This window comes from Podarcis liolepis (assembly GCF_965112155.1).
Source record: "Podarcis liolepis genome assembly, chromosome: 17".
Classification (NCBI taxonomy): Eukaryota; Metazoa; Chordata; class Lepidosauria; order Squamata; family Lacertidae; genus Podarcis; species Podarcis liolepis.
The window spans coordinates 22,431,703-22,453,921 of record NC_139571.1 but is presented as its reverse complement, the minus strand read 5'-3'; the positions used below and the strand labels follow the sequence as shown (position 1 = coordinate 22,453,921).

General features: G+C 41.2%; 1 protein-coding gene across 7 annotated transcripts in view; it reads right to left on the bottom strand.

The window, feature by feature from the left end:
- The window catches only part of KDM4C (lysine demethylase 4C), a gene marked incomplete at its 5' end in the record, with an annotated part of 188,174 nt that overhangs the window by 77,500 nt on the left and 88,455 nt on the right, over positions 1-22,219 (bottom strand). For 4 of the 7 annotated variants that reach the window (XM_083482240.1, XM_083482245.1, XM_083482242.1 and 1 more), the window contains 6 exons: positions 1,422-1,635; positions 3,297-3,478; positions 13,362-13,473; positions 16,321-16,631; positions 17,930-18,168; positions 20,939-21,132. In XM_083482240.1, coding sequence (XP_083338366.1) covers positions 1,422-1,635; positions 3,297-3,478; positions 13,362-13,473; positions 16,321-16,631; positions 17,930-18,168; positions 20,939-21,132 — 1,252 coding nt within the window. The remainder of the gene's footprint in view (positions 1-1,421; positions 1,636-3,296; positions 3,479-13,361; positions 13,474-16,320; positions 16,632-17,929; positions 18,169-20,938; positions 21,133-22,219) is intronic. The other 3 variants (XM_083482243.1, XM_083482244.1, XM_083482246.1) reach the window with 1 other exon arrangement.

The window sequence follows — 22,219 nt, the reverse complement described above, 5'->3', positions numbered from 1 at the left end:
GCCGACCAACTAGGGAGGGTCCTCCCCCTGCAGGGCAGGTGGGATTTTTGCACCGCCCTGGGTCTGCACCCTTGGTGGGGGTCCACCTAACCAACCCCTGCCAGACATATAATAGCAGTCATGGGAAAACACAAAATGGCTGCTGTGGGCAAGTGGTATAATGCCTGTCCCATCTAAAAAAAAGAGAGAGATGACCACAAATTGGTGCAGCCATGCCCCCATCAGCCACTACATCAAAGGCACCGGAACAGCTGCCATGCTTGCTCACAGAGATCTGAGTTCAAAACAGATGGGAGGGTTGGCACCCAATAAAATGTGGACATGTTGAAGGAGAGGCTGAGTCAGTGCAAACAGAGCTATCTCTTATGCATTGGATTTTTAAGGCAATATCTCTTGAGACCTTTCGCAGGTGCTATTGGTCACAGTGGCACCCATGGGTACCACATTGGTGGCCCCTATGCACAACTGAGGAGGTCCTCCTCAGTTTCTTTGAGCAGACTTGGAGCGTGTTGCACAGCCTACCATGAACTGGCTGCCCACCCCAATGCTGCTTGCATAGGGCGCATGACTGCCTCCATGCTTCTCCAGCTGCATGAGGCTGTCTGTCATTCCAGTAGGAGAAGCACCAGTCACAGCTGACCAACAGCCTCGTGTGCGTGAGGTTGCCTGTCAGCCAGACACAGGGAGTGAGGCAGGCAGTCACAACCTGTGAGAGCAGAACTGAGGTAGGTAGCCAGCTCGAGGTGGGTTGTGCAACTCGCCCCAGTTGTACTCAGAAACTGAGCAGGGCTACAGTGGTACATCGGGTTAAGAACTTAATTTGTTCTGGAGGTCCGTTCTTAACCTGAAACTGTTCTTAACCTGAGGTACCACTTTAGCTAATGGGGCCTCCTGCTGCCACCGCGCCGCCACCACGCGATAACTGTTCTCATCCTGAAGCAAAGTGATTAACCCGAGGTACTATTTCTGGGTTTGCGGAGTCTGTAACCTGAAGCGTCTGTAACCTGAAGTGTCTGTAACCCGAGGTACCACTGTATTTGCTTGTGAGCAGAGCCATCTTTCCCATTGGGCTTACTGGCGCATTGCGCCAGGGCACTGGCCTCTCAGGGGCGCCCCAGCGAGTGGGGCAGCTGCGCGGCTTTGCTGGCGGCCTCCCCTTTCCCTACACACATGCCAGCTGTGCCCCGTCAACCATATGGCTGGCGGGCATGCAGATTGCCTCCCAAGCCTCCGCGGGAGGAGAGTGATCCCCACAGAGGCTTAGGATGGAAGCTGCGCCCCGCCAACCATATGGCTGGCAGGCTGCAGCTTCCTTCCCAAGCCTCTGTGGGAGGAGAGTGATCCCTGCAGAGGATATGCTTAAAATGGCCCTGCTTGTGAGAGCACTCATTCAATATTTGAAGTCAAGAAATTATATTTACTTGCATGGACCTGTACACAACACTTCGCACACGAAATCAGCAGACTTGTTCCATCTTCTTCAAGAAAGCCATTGGACGGATAGTTTTCAGTGTTCTCCTCACTATAAATAAAACATATCTCTGGAATAAGTGGTTTTGTCTTTTCTCTGGCCACAAAAGCTTCTCTTTGTTTTGTTGCTGAGCAACTATAGTGTTCTTCATTAGGGTTGTCAGCCTGAAAAACATATTAGAAAAAGAAGAAATTTGCTCTTTTTCTTTTACTTGGTAAGTTTCTTTAAATAATAATAAAACCAAGTCGCATTGCTTCTAAAATATCCGTCCCGTGTTTCAGATATTTCAGTATTTTGACAGTTGTAAAATTAAGTGTCAAGCTTAAGCAACCTAAATTTATTACTCATTTGAATCTTTCGTTGCATTCATTTCTTATTACTAAATTTTACAGTTTTATAGGCCTTACACACACATACTGGCCTGGTCCACATGTCACATTAAACCATAGTCTAATGGCTTAATATGATGAGGAAACCATTTTACTCACAGCAGCTCCAGAAACTGGGAAACTCATCTTTGGAGATGTAACTACTGCTGCCACTTAAGGAGGAATTGCTCCTATTTGTACTCTGCAACAGCAAACGGTATCTGCTCTTGTCAGAACTTAGTTAGGAGAAGGTATTGGACCTTTGCCTCATCACACTGCACAGCAAGCTCTTGATGCATGGTTTCCCCCCTCTCCTGCTAATCATGGATTAAGGTAAGAAGCACTTCACATCAGGTTACTGGACGGTGTGTTACACCTGTCTGCTTAGCAACTATCTAGGGATGGGAGACTACACCCCCAGTATTGTTGAGATGTTGTGGTAGGAATGGAGGAAAGCGGGGAAAAGACAGTTTGAGCATTCTGCAACATCTACCAGCTGGGCAGGGACTTCAGTTCCATAAAGGGAGTTGGGCACCTATAAGCAATTGAGCATGGCAAGAGTGTAATTGTGCAAGATTTGGAAAAAGATTTTAGAGGGGCAAAAATGTCACCACTACCAGCCTGATCTAGTACAGCATTTTTCTCATTTTTTTAGCATGAATCCTGGGAGAGGGGATAGCCATTTATATGTGCTTATCTATCACTAGTATATGGCATGCCAAAAGTGCAGTGAAATGCAGTGGCAAACACTCTACAGCCAAGCCATAGGAAAATGGCAATTTAAGCGGTAGAAGTAAAGAAAATGCAAAATTAATCATTCCAGCCCTTCATAGTGAGCAGGAGAGCCCTTGGATATAAAATGAGGTAGCAAAATGAAGAGACATTGCCCCATGAAAACTGTACTTAAATCAATGCAATTATTCAATGAGGGGACCTTTATGAAATAAATTGTACTCTTTAAAAATAAATATAGTGCAATTTAACCACTTCTCTGCATGCTTGCATAGGAAGGGACTGTGATACGGGAACCAGCTTTGCGTGAACTCCACAGGGTGAGTCCAGAGGAGCCGAATCATACCCTCAAATATGTATAATGAATTTGTACATCTCAAATATCTGAGTTAATGGAAATCTCCATTCCCTTGCTATCTTTGTTGTGCTTATCCAGTGTGTGCTTATCCAATGCTAAACCTACCAAGCCTACCACAGAGAGCAGAAATTGCTCCGTTTCCATTTCCTTGCTTTTTGGCAGTTGGACTCTACCCCTTGGAATCACAGTATCTATTTTGACAAGCTAAGTGATGGACCGTTTAGCATTCAATCCTTTACTTGCTTAAAAAAAAAAAAGGATAGAGGATAAAGAGAAAATCGGCAGTTTTGTCACAAAGCAGCACTCTACAAATATTTGGGTTTCTTTTGTTTATAAATACCTCTCAAACTGTGAAAAGCTTCCTTACCTTGTAGTAAGGCTTGAGGAGCGTGCATATGGCGCAGCAGGGTTCCAAATTGGCAACAGCTGCATTGTATTCCTTTTCAGCAGTGAAATTTGGTGCTCTGTTCTGCCAAAGGTAGACAAGAGGCTTGGCCCAGGACTCTGTTTCTTGTATGTCTTCTTCAGTTGAGAGAGACTCGGGCAGTTCTTAAATGAAAATGACATTTGAAAAGGCTGCGTTCTGAGAGCGACGATGGCAAACAACAATTTAAGCAGCATATAAAAGGGAAGTGGATGGCAAGTCCACATATGAAAACAAGCCCACGAGAACAGACACATTCAGACTGAAGAGGAAGCCTGCACTGCAAAAGTACAAAAGGAGAATCCGCCCTCCCCACGTTTGTTACAGACGCCCGTTCCTGCTAAAAACAATACAAAACACCATGTCAACATTGTTGTGGTTCGAGGACCCGATCCCCGCAATGCGGAATACACAAGGGCACGTGATATAAGGTTAATGGGCAAGAAAAGGCCACAACTTTATTGATTACAGCAAGTGAAAAGGTATTGGCTTAGGCACTGGATTACGTCAGCTGACTCCACCCCCTCAGAGAGGGGTGAGTCTAAAACAAGGGGGGGGTTATTCACCAGTAGGTGGAGCCTGTTGTTGCTAATCCAACTATAGGCTCTCCCCTGATGTCACCGAGGGTCGTGCCATGGCCTCCCGCCAAGCGGGCATTGGACAGAATACACGACCGCCAGATTCCTTTAACGGAATACCCAGAAATTGAAGGCATAGGCGATGGCCACACCTAGCCCTTCGACACACCACAACACATTATTCCAATGCCTAACCGCCACCTGAGCCCAAAAAGGCTCGCCGCCAATACCCTCACAGCTGCAACCAATCCCTAATGCTGCTGATAACACTATCTAACCAAATGTCATTCCCCTGGTCTGAGAGATGAACCCCGTCATTCCGATACAAGGCCTGGTCGCTAATCCGGATACGGTCATGAGAAATGACTCGGCCATTCATAAAGTGCACCCAACGGGCTATTGCCAGATTTAAGAGTTTCCTGGTTTTTTCAATGGCCATAGAGTTCTGCGCACCGCGCCAAACAATTCTCTTCAGGAAGGAGGACCAGAACACCGTTCTTCCGGGACACAAGGCAGCAATCTCATCCAAATCTCTTTTTATGTTCCATGACAAGTCCGCACTTCTTCTGTCAACAAGGTCATTCTCCCCTAATTGAATGAGAAGGATGACGGGAGGGCCGAACGTGGCTACTCACGACGGGACGACGAAGAGTGAGGCCGGGGGGGGCTGGCGCCGCAGCATTTAGGCTGCTGTACACGCCCCCTCGGAGGCACCTGGTTGGGTGCCTGCCTGTGGGCACCAGCCAGGTGAGTGGGAGGCAGGGGGCTAACGCCCCCTGCTAGAGGCGGAGCTCGGGCTCCCGCCCACAACCACTCCCCTCTCTTCCAGGAGGAGAGTCTTTGCCACCAATGATCAAAACTGTATACTGATTGGGGAATAACAGCTCTCACGATCATTTGTTGCTGTGGGATATATTTTAAAAGGGGAAAGAGTACTTATGATTTACTTATTTCTGATTAACACCTCCATTATACAGAAGAATTTGATGCTGGTAAAAACGCTGAAGCATCAGATTCCTTCAGACCATGACGACATGCATCTAAGTTGACAAAATACTTTTATAGATCGTTAATGATGAGTTATCTTTAATTCCTGCAGAAAAGCAGTAAGCCAATTATAAAATGGCATGTTTCTTTAGTTTAAGAAAACGTTGCATAGACAAGTTTTCAAAAGGGTTTCTCTCTCATTTGCTTACTGAACAGTTTCTCCATAATGATGCAGTACTTCCCTGCAGCTACCCTTCTTTATTCCTCCATGTCTTTGTGAAAACAGGGAAAGTCTCACAGGATACAGAGTCTGAAGACATCTGCAGAATAGGGGCAGGGGGTGGAACACTGTGCTGAATGGCTTTGAAGCCTCAGCCACTACAAAGAATTTTTGTAATCTTTGTGTTGGCTATCCGTACTGTACGTATCACTTAACAATTTTTCCAAACTTCTAAGCACTAAGAGGCCCACATTTCATGCATGTGCCCATGCAAGGATTTGGAAATTGTAGACCAAATAAGCTTGACTCCTGCATTCCCCTTCTGAGCTTCATGTTCAGTAGAGTATAAAATAAGCAATCCCGAAGACAAGACAACATGCTATCTTTATCTGTGAGCTCTGCATGGGGTTTAGATAATTAAATTTTTCTTACCAGCACAAATTATTTTATATTTAAACTGAACTTCATCAATGCTTTCACAGCCATTTAATGTGATGCTTTATTTTAAGATACAGATTGAGAAACAGGCAAAAAGAAGCCAAAACAAACACATTTCAGTAAGAAAATGTTGACACAATATTGTGTCCAATTATGGAGCCATGGTAATGCTAAATCTCTATGTAAACCATATAAGTGTGTGTATAATTACTTATCAATGCAAGCAGCCACTATTCTTGCATATGCAAGAATATGCTCTGTTATCCTTTTCTCTCCCTGAGATCTGGCCATTGGTTGTTGTTGTTTTCCTTACAGCATTTATCAACTTGATCTGCTTTAGAAAGTTCATTGCATAGGAAAGTTTAATGAAATACTCTTTTTCTCAGAAAGCCTGTGATGAGTAACAAGTATATATATAGATATTACTGGGTCAGGAGAAGAAGAAAAACCATTCACCCACACCCTGTCGAAGCAGATACTGTTGATTAGTAACTTTGGGAGAAGTGAGCTTGTATACCTAGAATGGACCCCTGTATGCGATTACTCAGAAGTAAGTCCCATTAAGCTTTAAAATGCTTAGCCCGAAGTAAGGGGGATAGGATTATAGTTCAAGGCTGTAATCCTAGCCCCATTTATCTGGGAGTAAGCCCCCACTTAATTCAAGAGGATGTACATCTGAGTAGATATGGTTAGGATCAGGGGTCAACAACCTTTTTCAGCCGTGGGCCGGTTCACTGTCCCTCAGACCACTTGGTAGGCCGGACTATATTTTGGGGGTGAAATGAACGAATTCCTATGCCCCACAAATAACCCAGAGATGCATTTTAAATAAAAGCACACATTCTACTCATGTAAAAACACACTGATTCCCGGACCATCCGCAGGCCGGATTGAGAAGGAGATTGGGCCACATCTGGCCCACAGGTCTTAGGTTGCCTAGCCCTAGTTAGGATTGTACTGTTAGTCTTCTAAGGTAGAGAGAAATTCATTGTTTTCTATACTACAAGGCAATCCAAGAATGATATTGAATTGGGATGTCTATTTTTAAAGTTCTACACAGGGTGAGAATCTAAAACAGAATCATAGAGTTGAAAAGCTGGAAGGGTCCACAACGGTCAGCCAGTCCAAAAAGGCTTAAGAGGCAAATGAGGATGCTGCTCTGTGATACACTCCCCTGCTAACATCAGAATTGTAGAACTGCCATTGCCAACCCATGGGCATGTCAAATGTGCACACCTGGGCTTCACCAGAAATTGAGTATAGCTACCACCCTCAAGTTGGATTGAGGCTGGCTTGGACTAAATTGCATGAAACTCCAGGGTTTCCATCGGTTAAAGAAGGGTTAACTGGGTTGGGTAATGATCACGCGCTATGACAAAGGCAGGATTTTACAGACTTGTAACATGTATCCTAATACAGTTCCGTTCAACTAAACTACAGTACTGCATTTCACAAGAAATTGCAAGACAGTTCTAGATTGTCTCTAAGGTCACGTGCACAGGGCTTCAAAATCCAGTGGTGGATTTTTGCACTAGAGCCGGAGTGAACAGTAATGTGGGACATAGGTGTTCAACTGAGTGAACTTTGATATATCCAGTGACTTTCAAGCTAGGAAAATTTCACCCAAATGTAGCAGAAGTGCATCAAGAATGCATAGACCTTAATGAAATCTTCTGAAAAAACTAACACAATTTTGCAGGATGTCAGCATTTGAATTCTTAGTTTGTTTCTTCTTGTATACAGAATGTGCTTAAAATTACCCAAAGCTATGTAGAACTCTTCACCTGTTTTCTGGTGCCAGATCAAAATGATGAAAAACCTACTAATTTCAGTTTTGCAAATTATCTCATCAATATAAATGAATTCTATTTTAAGCCTTGTCTGTCTGTATGCCTGTGCCTCATTTTCCTGAAAAGAATGCACAAGCATGCAAAGCAAAATATGACTCAAAATGCAAATTAAGATCGTCTAATCAAACAACAGTGCCTACGCACAACTTTTTATCTCCAGCGTGGTCGCAAGGTTCCATCCTTAATTTTTTTTAAAAAATAAAAATTGACAAACAGGGATCAGCCACAAAAGAAACCTAAAAGGGACAAGAATACTCACAAAGGATTTATATACGGGTAAACAAAACATCCAGCTGTAGATAAGAATAGCACTGAAATAAGTATGAGCCCTATACAGAGGTTATACCAGTACTTAGCAGGGCCTCTGATCTTGCACACTGACTAGTCCCACTCCCAAGCATTCACTGCGGAGTGTGTGGCTAGTCGGAGAGTTTGATGCCAAGGGTGTGGCAAAGGGTTTCGCATTTATCAGGCTACAGCACAGGTTCTAATACTAATAAGGTATGTTGGATTCTCTATAAAAGAATGCATAATTATTTCTCCTATCACTATGAAATTTGGTATAATTTTGAGTGAGGGATACACAGCCCAAGCCATTTTGCCACCTGAGGCCAGAACCCTTGCTGCCGCCACCCTCAGCTGCCACTTACTGCATGCAGCAAAGAAGACACCCGAAGTTTTGCAAGGCATCACCAAAATCTTCCACACTCTTGCTAAGCCTGTGGCAGGCTAAGGCTTAGGGAGGCCTGTATTAAGGCCCCTCTCCACTTTGTTTGGCCTGTGGGCAAGTCCTACCCAGTCTGGTGTCCTACGTGCCACTTGGCCTAGCCTGCTGATGGTTTGGTGGCTGGTGCGCTCCATGCAGGCAGCTACCAACAATGGGAGTTTGAGAAGCACAGCCGCCGTCGCCACTGGAGCTGATGAGGGTGTGCTTCTTCTAGAAGGAGCGCTTCCTCACTAAGCTTGGCAACAGTCTCCTTTCCCTGTCCAACTCCTCCCTGAGGGCCAGCACATCTAACTTCGCTGCTGCTTTGTGAAAAGAGGAAAATTAAAAAGTGACTTTTTTGAAACAGTGGGTCGAGAGCAGCACCAAGTCCTCTACCTCCCCCACCGCCCCGATCCCTGGCATGGTGGTGGCAATCAAGCAGGAAAACATGCTAGCGGACGTGCTCTCTGGCGTTGGGACGCCCAAGAAGGCAGCCCAGGAAGGCTGCGCGCCACCTTTCACCAGGAAGCAGGAGGAGGACAACGACTGGGAGCAGATGCAGAAGCTTGGGAGGGAAACTGCGTGCCTCTGCGGGGATTGCTCTCCTCCTGCAGAGGCTTGGGAAGGAAACGGCATGCCCGCCAGCCATATAGTTGGTGGGGTGCAGCTGGCGGGCGTGCAGGGAAAGGGGGGCTGCAGCAAAGCCGCACAGCTCCCCACTCACTAGGGCACTCCTGAAAGGCCGGCGCCCTGGCGCAACGAACCACTAACACCAATGGGAAAGACGGCTCTGACAGGGAATTTATTACCTAAAGCCGAAATAGTGCAACATGTTCTACCTGCAGGGAGAAAATAAATCTATCTAGTACTGTAGTTCAAAAAGTTTACGAATAATTGCATTACTATGAAGGGATGCATTCTAAAAATTCCTATCACTCCAGCACCTCTCACCTGGCAATATTCTAACAAGAATGACTCACAATGAGCTGGGTAATCATAATTTTCAAACATTTTATTTTAGCTATAACCAAGGTTAACAGCCATCCCTAGTCACAAAACTGTATAATCTCTAATTAAAAATGCAGCAATTTCACTTAACCCTTCCATATTTAAATCTTTTAATTACTTTACCAGATGGATTCTAATGTTAATGTAGCCTTTTTTGTGTAAATTACTGGAACATTCTGAAATCCACTCAATCTTGTCCCCTCAAGACATGCAAATATTACATAGATATAGATCATGGCTCAAAGCTGTCTCTAATTTAAGGCGAGATGCTTAACAGCTAATTGAAGTACTGTAGCTGGTGAATTTGTGGGCCACCCCCCCCCCCCTGCAAAAAAAGAAAGAACCACAAACCCAACTATAGATCTATTCAATTATTCACATAGCTGAAAATAGGGGGAAATAGGGAACTTCCTTGACTGGGAAATATAAGTTTTGTGCAATAAGTGACCAAACCTTCTGCAGGTTGGTTTTTTGTTTGTTTTTAAATAGCTAACACTATAAATGTAACATAGTTTGGCTCAGAAGCTCAACTGGGTGCTGTTTGGAATTTACTACTCCAAAATGCAGCTGTGACAGGGAGCCATTACACATTATCCTATGGGATTTGGGGCTCTTAACCATTACAGTAGGCTAGTGCAATTATATGTCAACTTCCAGTATTAACATGGGGTAGTTTGCATGGTTAGCTGAGCAGAGCCAAGCAGAGGCAAATTACTGCTTCAGATAAAGGAGCTTCAATAGAACCAAAGCTTTAAAAAGGGGGATGTGTAGAACTTTTGTTTAAAAGGGGATGGCTGAAAAAGCCAATTACCAATACTGCAATAAAATACAAGAGTAAATTTAGATATACTCTGCAGGAGAGATAATTTAAAAGCTTGTTGCCATTTTACTGAGATATATTCTCTGTGGAGAAACTCAGATATGTTTCAACAGCTCTCCAGCAAGAAATGGTCTCTTCCTAAACTCTGAACTGCTCAAATACATTTTTGAATATACACTTAATCAAATACATTGGAGGGTTTTATGTGTATCTGCTTCCAAGAAACACTAAGAGGATTTAAAGGGTGGAATTCAACTAAGTTTTATTCAGAGCAGATCCACTGAATTATATGAATATGACTATGTTAAGTCCATTCATTTCAATAGGTCTACTCGGATTAAAATTTTGAATACCACACATTGTGAGTCTGGGCAGACGTTTGCTCATCTATGTCTTCTAAAAAGAATTGGGTAAGCAGCCTTTGGAGTTGAAACATGCAAGATTTCAGCTAACTAGGCTGGAAGCATGGCAAAGCAAGGTATAATACAGACCGCCAAAAAGTCAAAGTTTTCTGTGGTCTGGTAAAAAGGGCTAAGCCAGTCATAGGCAAGTTCGGCCCTCCAGATGTTTTGGGACTACAACTCCCATGATCCCTAGCTACCAGGACCAGTAGTCAGGGATGGTGGGAATTGTAGTCCAAAACATCTGGAGGGCCGAGTTTGTCCATGCCTGGGCTAAACTATTTTAGATTTGGTTTTGACTATAGTGCAGTTCTATGCACATCTACTCAGAAGTCAGTCCCATTATGTTCAAAGGTGCTTATTCCCAGGCAAGTACAGGATTGCAGCCTAAAACTGGTATAGAATGCAAAAATGGAAGATGAGATAAGGTGATAATGAAGTTACAGATTCTGAGATGTCATGAAGTGGAAAGAAGAAAACAGCAAAATTAAGGTACTGGATTTTAGAGAAGCATTTTCTTTTAGAAATATGGCAACCCTACAAGAATAGAAAACAAAGCATCATGCTACTGATATGCGGACTAGAGTCAGATAAAGGAACCCATGACCCTATGAGGACCTTCCACAACTTTTCTACTTAACATTCACAGAATCCTATAATATGAAAAAGACTTACTAAAACTTTTTTTGGGGGGTGGGGATTGGTATCAGCACAATCAGCACTTGGGATGAACTAATTCAGCTGAACAAAAATATCAGAACTACACCCGAAAGTAGTTTCCATAAATGCTGATTTAACTAACAAGAATTAAGTTCTTTTGGGGTATAAATCTGATTGATTTCTAGTTTACCTTCAGGTTTTATTCCCTCCTCCACTCCCCAGCAGTAGGACCAGAGTCCTCCTTTTTGTTAAACTACTTCAATCAGACATCTATAGAAATAGAAAGCAAAATGTGGAAGCAACATTCTAAGGCTTATTAGGCAGATACAGAGGCACTGCTGTCGCTACGGATGTTTGTCACTTAATCACTGTTGCTAAAAACCAGGAGGAAGAAATGTAAGTTATTTCTTGCATATTCCCTGGTGAAAAGATCTGCTCTATTCCAACAGGAGCAGCTTGCAGCAAGAAGAACAGGTACAAGAACAAAGTGAATGATGTCTTGTGCCTTTAACAGCTTTATGGCTGGCACAAATTAAACAGGGTAAGCCTTTTCAAGTAGGGAAGTAGAAGTATGGGGGAAAGCTTCACCAACTGACATTCTATTCCGTCTGTCAAGATATCTCATTTTTTGAGTATGGCCCTTGATTTACTTTTAGACCCGATACTGCAGCACAGCAGCTTGTCAAATTCTGAATGCTGTAAAAAAATAATGCTGATTAACTTTTTAGTTCATGCTGGAACTGAACACAAACCAAACTATGGCTTAGCACGAACAAATAAGTGTGTGGGCTCCCAGAAAGGAGATCTGCTGCTGGGCTGGGCTGAGGTAAGCCATGGTTTGTCTTAGCATATTATCTGAACAGGAACTCATGGTTTAGCTCTTTTGGAACAAACCACAAACAATAACCAGGGCTTATGGAAGAAACTATTATTGGCAGAGACCATCAACAGAACTATTCTAGAATTGAAAAAGAGTAAATGGTTTTTCTTTTAGGAAAAAAAAAAGGCAAGGGGAGCTTTAATTGGTAAAGCTATCATTTGTTGTGCTATGTAACAGAAATGCATGACCACACTGGCCTAATGATCTAGAAAGCTGCTATATAGATTTTACAAACATGTTTACATTTCCATCCTGAAAATACATTCAGGAAGAACTACCATACTTTAATAATGTATCCCAATTGAATTGATATAACACATATGATTATGTTATACAATGGAATGGCAAAATTTGCGGTAACCAAATAAATTTGCAGTAGACATGTTTTTGACAATATGAAAACACCATGCTTATTTTCATCCGTTTAAGCTTTAATGTAATTGTCATAGATTGTAGTTTTTGCATTTCTTTTCAATCTGACCTCACTGGTTATGAGATCAGACTTCTCCATATGTACGTTTATATAGACCTGTCAGCATTTCTAATGCACAAAACATTGAGGCTTTTCTCAACAACTCTGGGGAGGGGGGAGCAATACTTCTCTCTTCTTTTACATTACTGAACTTGCAACACAGAATTCAAAGATTAAAGGATGCTAGTAACCCTTCTGACATTGTTCAGAAGGAAAACAGTGGGATAGATGCAAAACCTCATGTGCCAGTGTGGAACAACCAAAGTGAAACAAAACGCAAGTATGCTATTCCACTGAGCTTACATAACCTCTGGCACAATCAGAACCATGAGACACAAGTACAGAATCTATCTACTATAGAGAACACTTGCACAGCCTCTTTTGCAAATCTTTGTGAAAGAGCACTAGCAGCTACTTTCCTACTTCTCCTGTTTCCTTGCATCCAACACAGTGTCTCTTTCATGAGCCTGGGCGATAAACAAAATCTACCAGAGAATCAGATTATTTTCGAGATCCAGCTAGATATTTATAAAAGAGAACAAAACAGCAAATTTGTTCTCTGCTGGTTCCAAAGATCTAGAAGTGTCGTGTTTAGCTCTGCTTGCCTTCATACAATAAAGTGTAATGTTCTGTGCCAAAGCTAATTGCTGAGAAATCCAACAAAGACTATCTGGTTGCCGAATGAGCTTTTATCATCCATGTAGTATTTAAGTGACTTCATACTGTTCTGAGCTTCTTACAAGTCCCTTCTAATGCGTTTAGAAGGATTTAAGAGAAAGGAAGGGTGGGAAAGTACAAAAAAACGACATCATGTATTCAGGAAGCATGCTGAAAGCTTTTAATGCAGCTCATTCTGCAGCAGTTGAGTTTCTGGCACACGGTCAAATATCCTTTCGTCTTCAGTACTGTGCAACAGTAAGTGTATGCAGATGCATTTATATTGGCTGAAAGATATATTATTAGAGGGGATTTTAAAAAGCATGCTCACCTTCATCACTTACTGCCTGCTGTTTAACCAGCGTCATAGGAGATCTGGCGGGGGGTTTACTTAGCGGATGACGCCAACTTTTAGATGTTTTTGTTCTCTCTCCTTCAGTTACCTGAAAGAGACAACATACATTTTTTTTTCATTTAAGGCAGACCAAAAATATCCTAAAGGGATGGAAGAAAGAAAACATATATTAACTAAAGGTCACATTCACACTATACATTTTAAGCACATTTAAAGGACATGGGTTTTTTGGGGGGAAACCCATGTCCCAGGATTCTTTGGGGGAACCCATGTCCTTTAAATGTGCTTTTGCTGGTATTAAAGCATTTTGGGTAGATTTTAGATGGTGTTTTAAGGGGGCAGTAGTAAGATAACAGGCAAAAAATGAATGCTTGCAGTTCAATGCAACTAGGTAGTTGGAAAAAAGTAGAAATGGTAGCAGCATTGTTGTTTTTAAACTAAAAGTCCCCTTTTGCCTATTAGTGTTGAAAGTGCATGTCCACATTTTGTTTTCTCAATAGAAAAATCAGGATTTCAAAATTAATGGGGTTTTTTCTTTGAGATATATTTTTTCCCATCATAAAAGGAGTGGAAAATAACTGTCCCTTTTGCAGTCTTTGATAAAAATAATTCAAATCCCGTGGGATAGCTTCGCAGCCTCTCCTTTGAGGGTATACTTTCCCCCAAAGCTTGGAAATTAGACATTTTCAAGAAGCTGGGACTTCAGCTTCATTGGTAACTGAAATGCCTGTACCTACAAAACATCATTTATCGTAGTGTTTCCTAAACTCTGGCTTTAAGTTTCAAGAGACGCTTCCGCAGATCTGTGTGAAGATGCCAGCCTCTGCAACTGCCCTCGCATAATGGGTTGGAGTAGCAGCCTGAGATCAAGGCAATTCCACTGTACTACGTCCAGGAAGTAGCAGCCTGCTCTGTCAAGATTAAAAGTTAGAGAAGCAATGGGTTGTATCCAATTTTAGTCAGAGTAGACCCTTTAAAATTAATGAGTCTGTTGATTTTAATGGCTCTCCTCTGAGTAGAGCCTGGCTGAATACAATTTGGGGGCTTTTCTCCGAAGTTGTATCTTCAAGATGGCAGTCTCATTACTGAGGGTCAAAGCTACAGTTCTTCTGTTAAATAAGTGCTGAGACTTTAATGGTTGTCGCAAATGTCTTCACCAACATTCAGTTTACTAGGATCTTGCAAGACTATCCAAACTCTGTTATACAGAGCTATATAAAGAGCTCTATATATGTAGAGCTCTATAAAGCAGCTATCCTCAAGGTGGTGCCATCCAGTCGTTCATTTCCCATCAGCCCCAGATAGCACGGCCACTAATGAGGAATGATGGTGGGTACAGCCCAAAACATCTGGAAAGAACCAGGTTGGGAAAGGATGCTACAGAAGGTGGTTGAACACCAACGAATATTAGGTAGCAATTCAACTATTCTATTCCAGCTACAAGGTTACTCATAAAATTTGGAAATTCAAGAGGCTGGCAGTGCTTGGTGGGAAATGGAAGGCTCAATTAGTACCCTGCAGCTGTCATACAGAGCCCTCGGCAGCCTGGTCTGGCCACTCAAGGAAACAGGACACTGACCTGGAAGGATCATTAGCCTAATGCAGTACAGCTGCTCTTATGATTAAAGAACGTGGCAGATTCATTAAACAAAGCAAGGTAGCTGTGCAGAAAGGCTAAGAGACAGCTTTTTCAGCAGCAACCCTATAAAATGTTTGTGTGCCACTACAAGATGGACACAGCATGCAAACATATTGGAAAATACTTGAAACCCCACTAAGGAATAGCTAAAAAGTACCCAACCAAATGAATTAAACATGAGCTGTAATGCAGAATCTCACCACTGAGATGTTTATTAGCACTTTATATTAAAACAGAAGGACTGGCTTTGGGACTGCTAAATCTCATTCTGTAAAACAATGATGAGTTTGCTATTTATGTCGGTAAAAGGGCAAGTGCTGTTTTATTCTTAGCTCTAAAGTGTCTTTTCCACTCTCTTAGGAACATCTGGCAATTCAAAAAGGGCTGCTCTCTGCAGGTGCCAGAAGCAGATCTAGCCTCCAAGTTAGTTAATGCAGCTCTGCTATTATCTCATTGGAGTCTCATTCACATGGACATTTGCTACCAATCAAAATGGGATGTCTTATAAAATGTGGTAAGATATGAACAACAACTTTGTCTAGTACAGTGAGTTGCACCAGTTCAAAATTTCACCTCAACCACTAGGTGGATTTTTGGGCATTCCACTACACGTTCAGCCTCACACATACCACATAACTGCAGTACAGGGATTATAAAACTGATCCACCTTTCAGGGCTGTGGCAAAGATCATTGAGATAATTTATAATAAATGAACTGTCAAATGTTAAGTATTATTATTATTAGCTACTGGTAATTTCGTTCCTATAACATACTGTAGATAATATGGGATCTCACAACAATGTATGGGGAGGTATTATCTACACCAGGGTTTTCCAAACTTTGGGTCTCTAACTATTTTGGACTACAGTTCCCATCAACTCTGACCACCGGTCATGCTAGCTAGGGATGATGCGAGTTGTAGTCCAACAACAGCTAGAAACCCAAGTTTGGGAAACCCTGATCTACACCATAACACTGGGAAGATTTTATTAAATAGTCAATAGTTGTTTTTTCTTGTATTAGCTTGCAAAATATGAGGCTTTCCTCTCAGTCGTATCCAAAACCACAAATAATCCAAGACAGAGGCTTGTTGAAAAGCTGGAATGAGATGAAAGTATAAAGCACATTACACATACAACTGTTAAGCCGGAGGATAAAATATTTATAGATAATAGTGAAATGATCTCAGAACTCTAATACCGTGCCAAACACTTGAGAAATCCAGGACTCATTTCAAGCAATTCTGAATTTATCAAAAATGCTCAAATTGTTTTAACCATAACACCCTTTCTTACCAGTGGTGATATTTCTCCAGGCTCCAAACCATTTTCACTGCTTTCAATATCGCTGATATCATCCTCTTCTGTAGACAAACTGCTAGTTTCTTCTTTCTCCAGGCTCTCAGCTTCGGAAGAAGCATACTCAAGAGCCTGCCTTGAAGTAGTTGAAATTTTCAAATTGTCTTCCCGGTTGCAGCTAGCAGATGAAAGTAAGCCCAGTGCCGATTCCTCAGAACAAAAATACACAGAGCCAGAGTCTCCTTTCTCTTCCGCTTCAGAGTGTGTGTTTTTGATTAGAGGACCATGGCTATGAGGAGAGTTATGACCTAGGGACAAAATTTCAGCATGAAGGCAATACAGTTTGTTTGTTTGTTTGTTTGTTTGTTTGTTTGTTTGTTTGTTTGTTTTAACAACAGCAGCATTTTGATCACAATGTAAAAAATAATCTTGGCAGACAATTAAACATGTTAATTGCTCCATTTTTTTGCAGAAGCAGGGGAAATGTGGCTCACTTTTCATCAAGATTAATGAATGAGATGGAGATTAGAATAAAAAATCTGTGCTGGTAAGATCAACGTTGATAACTTCAAAAAATGTCTATACTACACATGGAAATCATGTATTTGCGCCAGTAGTCATTGGCTACTCAAATCCTCAAACTACCAAGTCAATCAGTTTCAGCCTGGATGTTGTACAGTAGATCATTTCTATTATTTGTTTTGTTAAGAGTGCTATCTCTGCACAGCTATGTTTATCTCGGTACATGTCAACTATTTTTGTACAGAAATGTTAACATTAGCTGGAACTTGTCTCATTAAATGGAAAAAAAATTATGATATTGCCCTTTAGATTAAAAATCAGATAATTATTCTTGGCTAAAAATCCAGATGCATAGCCATCTTATTCTTCTGCAGCAAAAATAACAGCTATTTTATTTAGGATGCCACTAGACTCTGTTTTGCTTTAGGATGCCACTAGACTCTGTTTTAGTTTGGTGCAACAATCCAGCTCTAAATCACTGTTATGGAAAAAGCAAGAGTGGAACATTGCTGGAATAGTAGTAATATCCTATTATAAGTGAGGAGGAGCCTGCTACCTGTAAAAGTCACTATGAGGGCTACATGCTTCAATACAGGTGTAAACTTGTATGGGGTAAGGTGGTGTTGAGGGGGCTGTAGCTGTGAAAGAATGACTAGTGTGATATCTGTAGCTATTTTTTTTATGACTCTTTAGAGGTTGACTTATTTCTAAAGGTGTTTTATATTTCAGTACTTCATTATTTGTTTAGTACACTGTTACGCACCCTGAGCCTTTAGGAAAACATAAGATAAAACTCTAAATCCCAAAGTAAATAGATACATGCTTAGGAAAGGAGCTTGCCAACAGTTATGCCTTCACCATTATACCTGTCCTGGAATAATGCTGCAGCTATGCTATGCCCCAATCTGCTTTGCAATACAAGATGCTCTAAATGTCCATGGCTGTGAAAGCAGCACTGTGCAGACTAAGATTTGTCATTTTGCAACACAGAGCATAGCAACGTATGGCTTCTCACCTTCAGATTTATGGGATCACAATATCAACTGCCTAGAATTCTATGGGAAATAAACACCATTCGTCTCACCTGAGACCTTTTTGTTATCCAATAAATTGTGATCCATCTGCATCCTGCTTGCATCTTGTTCTTCCCCAGAAGGCACCCCTGTGTTTATTGCCTTTAGTTTTTCTGGTGGCTCTTCTTTGACCTTGAAGCTCTCTGGAGCTGCTCCAACGACGGTGATTTCTGTACCAACCACTATAGTTGATACCTTCTTGTCCTCTGGAGTTTTCAGCTTTTTTGATCGTGATCGGTTGTGCTGGGAGCTGTTATAAGAGATATTGCTGTCAAAACAGAACATCTGGCTAGGATAAGATAAAACATTTACCAATATAAATATCCCTTTCACCTGCTTTTAGGAATACAAAAAGGACTAAGCAAAACCCCACCCTGACAATTTTTCATATCTGTGTGTAAGGGTAGATAAGCAATAGATTAACAGGTTAATTTAAATCAGTTGTTAATGTTGTTATAGCTCTTTAAAGTTACTTATTACCGTATTTTTTGCACCATAACACTCACTTTTTTCCTCCTAGAAAGTAAGGGAAAATGTCTGTGTGTGTTATGGAGGGAATGCCTACGGGTGGCATGCCTACGGGTTTTCCTCCTCTAAAAACTATGTGTGTGTTATGGTCGGGTGCGTGTTATAGAGCGAAAAATACGGTAAATGAAATAATCTCAGGTAATGCTGAAGCTAGTTCTAAAACCAGTTACTTGGTGAAGCATTCTGTAGAACATGACAAAGACTAACTTAAGTTAATTACAGCAATCTCCCAGATACATTAAACTTCGACAATGATGCTCAAATCCCAATATGTATAAGACATTTTGATTGATTATTCTTCTGTAATCTCATTTACAAAAAAAAAATAAAAAAAATCATCAATTTAAACCAGTTGCAAATGCAGCTTTAGCAATAGCTACCAGAATCTGAATTCGGAAAAATTCAAGAAGTTCCAATTACCATGGGTAGCAATGTTTCTGGAAACAATACAGGGTGATTCATAACAAAGTATACCAATGGAAACTGTATACTTCATTATTATGAATCGCCCTGCATTTAATACCTAAATATCAAAATGTAAACATCATGTGCCCTGCTCAGACCATGACAACAAGGTTCTTCCTTGAAAGTAAGGCACAGTGGAGATACAAGCTCAGCAACAGGCAATGAGCCCAGCACCTTTTATGCTCAACCTATGTGACAGGAAAAGTGAGAGTAGCAGGTCAAGCTCACAGACTCCAATATTTAGACAAGGAGTTCCAAACTGCACAGGAACAACAGGTTGGCATGCCCACCCACCAAGCTGTTAAGAATGGAGCAACGTAAGCTTCTCTCACACCTTGCGGGACCGCTGAGTGTGCAGGCAATTGCTGTGTCAGTGAGATGCTAGGACTTGTGCACACATGAAATGTCAAGTACCTCTGTTCTCAGTACCAGCTGCTTTGTGATCTGGCTGTGCCAACCATCTATCTGGTGGTAGCACATACAAATATATTTTTAAAATTGTGATTTCCTGCTGTGATTTCTGTGTCGGTACAAGTTTCTCATACCACGGCAGCCCTGGCACAACCTGTCGCCCAGAACACAAACATTATCACCTCACTATTTTCCTCGAGTTGCTGTTCCTACACTTATGGGACCCTATTTGGAAGGCATATTATTCCCAGAATCAGAATTATCATATTTTTTTTCCTTGACATATTACAGCAGAGGTGAAACTGAACAAACATTTTATCTTCATTTGGGGGACGTGCATCTCCTGCTGTGTTTGCACTTGTGCCAAGTCTACTAATTAAATAGCACAGAAATGCATCCACAAGCTTAGCACAGTGAATAAATTCAGCACATGCACTCATCTGATAAAACTTTCAACATAATTACTATAATGTCTCCACTTTTAATTTTAACTTTTAAATTGGCTACCCAGATAAATAAGGGTTGTACTGACAAGGAAATAATTTCTCTGCCAAGTGCAAATGGCAGTTGTATAATAAAGTTGCCAGTTCTCTGCAGCAATACAAGAGCATCATTGTACAATTATAGGACACACACATTAAAGCCCACAGGTTCTCAACATGTAAATGTAAGGCTATATGTGGGTTGATGATTAAACAGTGCACATTTGTTAAAAACATAACATTCTTACAGTGGCTGGTTTTTTGGGGGTGATGGTGGTTCAGAATCAGAATGACAAAGGTCAGAAAGGGTAACTGATAATGTCCAGATTACTTCATATCAAGATCATTAAGTGTGTGTGTGTGTGTGAGAGAGAGAGAGAGAGAGAGAGAGAAATAGAACTAATGCAAAATGAAAAAAAATTCTAAGAGAGACCTATCATTCTATGTTGCTATCAGTATTTACAAAGCATTTTTATATTATAAGGTTAGGAGACTCTGATTCGACAGAAGAATACATCACGGGGCACAATGCAAAATTACAAGAAGAATATTTGGGGGGGAAACTGCCAATAAGAAAATTCAAACTATTGAGCTGTAGCATAAATAACCAGGTATTGGCAATACCTTTTGATCATTCTGCCAACTATGTATCTGCCTCTGGATAGGACTCTTACCAGAGGCTACAGCAAACTCGAGTATACATAAATAAGTAAAGATTTTGTTTGGAAATTTTCATTGCAATATCTAAACAATTGTGTTTCACTCAGTTCTCCTCAATAATGCTTTTCTGGACTGGGATTCATCAAAAACAAAATGCATATTTTCATACAGAACAAATACTATATTAATGCTCAGAGCTCCACATATATAAATTTCAGTAATGCATTCTCATTAAACTTTTAAAAATGAATATATTTCTTCAATGAGTATTATCATTGTGAAATATGACTCTTTTGCCCTCAAGCTCACTGCTAGGTTTTAAGGAGACACAAATTAACTGTGACTAAAATAAATGAACAACTTAAAAGGAAATGGCAGAGAGAAGTGGAAGAGAGGGGGAGAGAAGCACTGAAAAAGAACAGAAATTATATCATATTTAAACTTCAACTATATGGAGTGCAAAACATTCATTACCACCTGGAAGATCTCTTTGTTTTCCTTCTTCTCTGCAACCAGGCCTTTACCTCGGGTGTCATTTCAGGGGTGGGCTTTGTATGATCAATGGTGTATAAATCTTTCCCTTGTTTCCACAGCTGGTATCTGTCTGGCTGAAACTTCCTTACAAAGATATCCATTGATATTGTCACCATGTCTTTCCTGCAGGTACACTGGGAAGAAAAAAAATTAGATATTTTTAAGAAGTTCATATGCAAAGAGGGCAATCAAAAAATGAAACCACTAAAGAAATCCACCCAATTGTCATTGTTAGTACAGTGGTGCCCCGCAAGACGAATGCCTCACAAGACGGAAAACTCGCTAGACGAAAGGGTTTTCCGTTTTGGAGGTGCTTCGCAAAATGAATCTCCTATGGGCTTGCTTCGCAAGACGAAAATGTCTTGCGAGTTCCTGCGGGGTTTCCCCCCCCCCTTTTTCTAAGCTGCTAAACCGCTTATCAGCTGATCCGATAAGCTGATAAGCCGCTAAAAGACGCTAATAGCGCTAATCCGCTAATCCATCAATGGGCTTGCTTCGCAAGACGAAAAAACCGCTAGACGAAGAGAATCACAGAACGGATTCTTTTCGTCTTGCGAGGCACCACTGTAGTACATGGATTTTTTTTTCTTATGGAGGAACTCCAGCAAATTTATAACCGATGGAACTATCACAGTAACAAGTCTGCATAAACAATAGAAAATAGTCCCCTCATGTTAACATATGTGTTAGAATGTCAGTATTCTAATTAGCCTTGAAGTTATTACAGTTAAATTTATGCTGTAATTTGGGATCAATTTATATGCCACAACTACATGGACTACTGTAAGACTGTAGTCATTCACTTTTTGCTCTTACATGAAGCCTCTACAGAAGAGACAAAGGGCTATTTCAAATAAATATATTGTAATTCAGAGTCTTTTACCCAGTAATTTACTGCTGAAGGAGCAAACTGCCTCTACTGAAGTTAGATGATATGAAAACTTTGTGGGATTTGGTCTGTGCTGGCTAAGACATCCTTGAGATTGCCTTCACCGAATAATGCATGTTTGAATTGTTTGCAGGAGATACATGGTGCACATTTTTCAAGGATCTCAACTATTTTTCATGGCAGTATAAGCAAGAAAGAGTGAGAAAGCTATTGGCACAGAAATGGAAGCAAGAAGAATTACCGACGATGAAATTAATGGACTATGCAGAATTAGATAAAATGACAGGAAGAATTCGAAACTGGCGGGATCAGAGGTTCTTAGAAGATTGGAG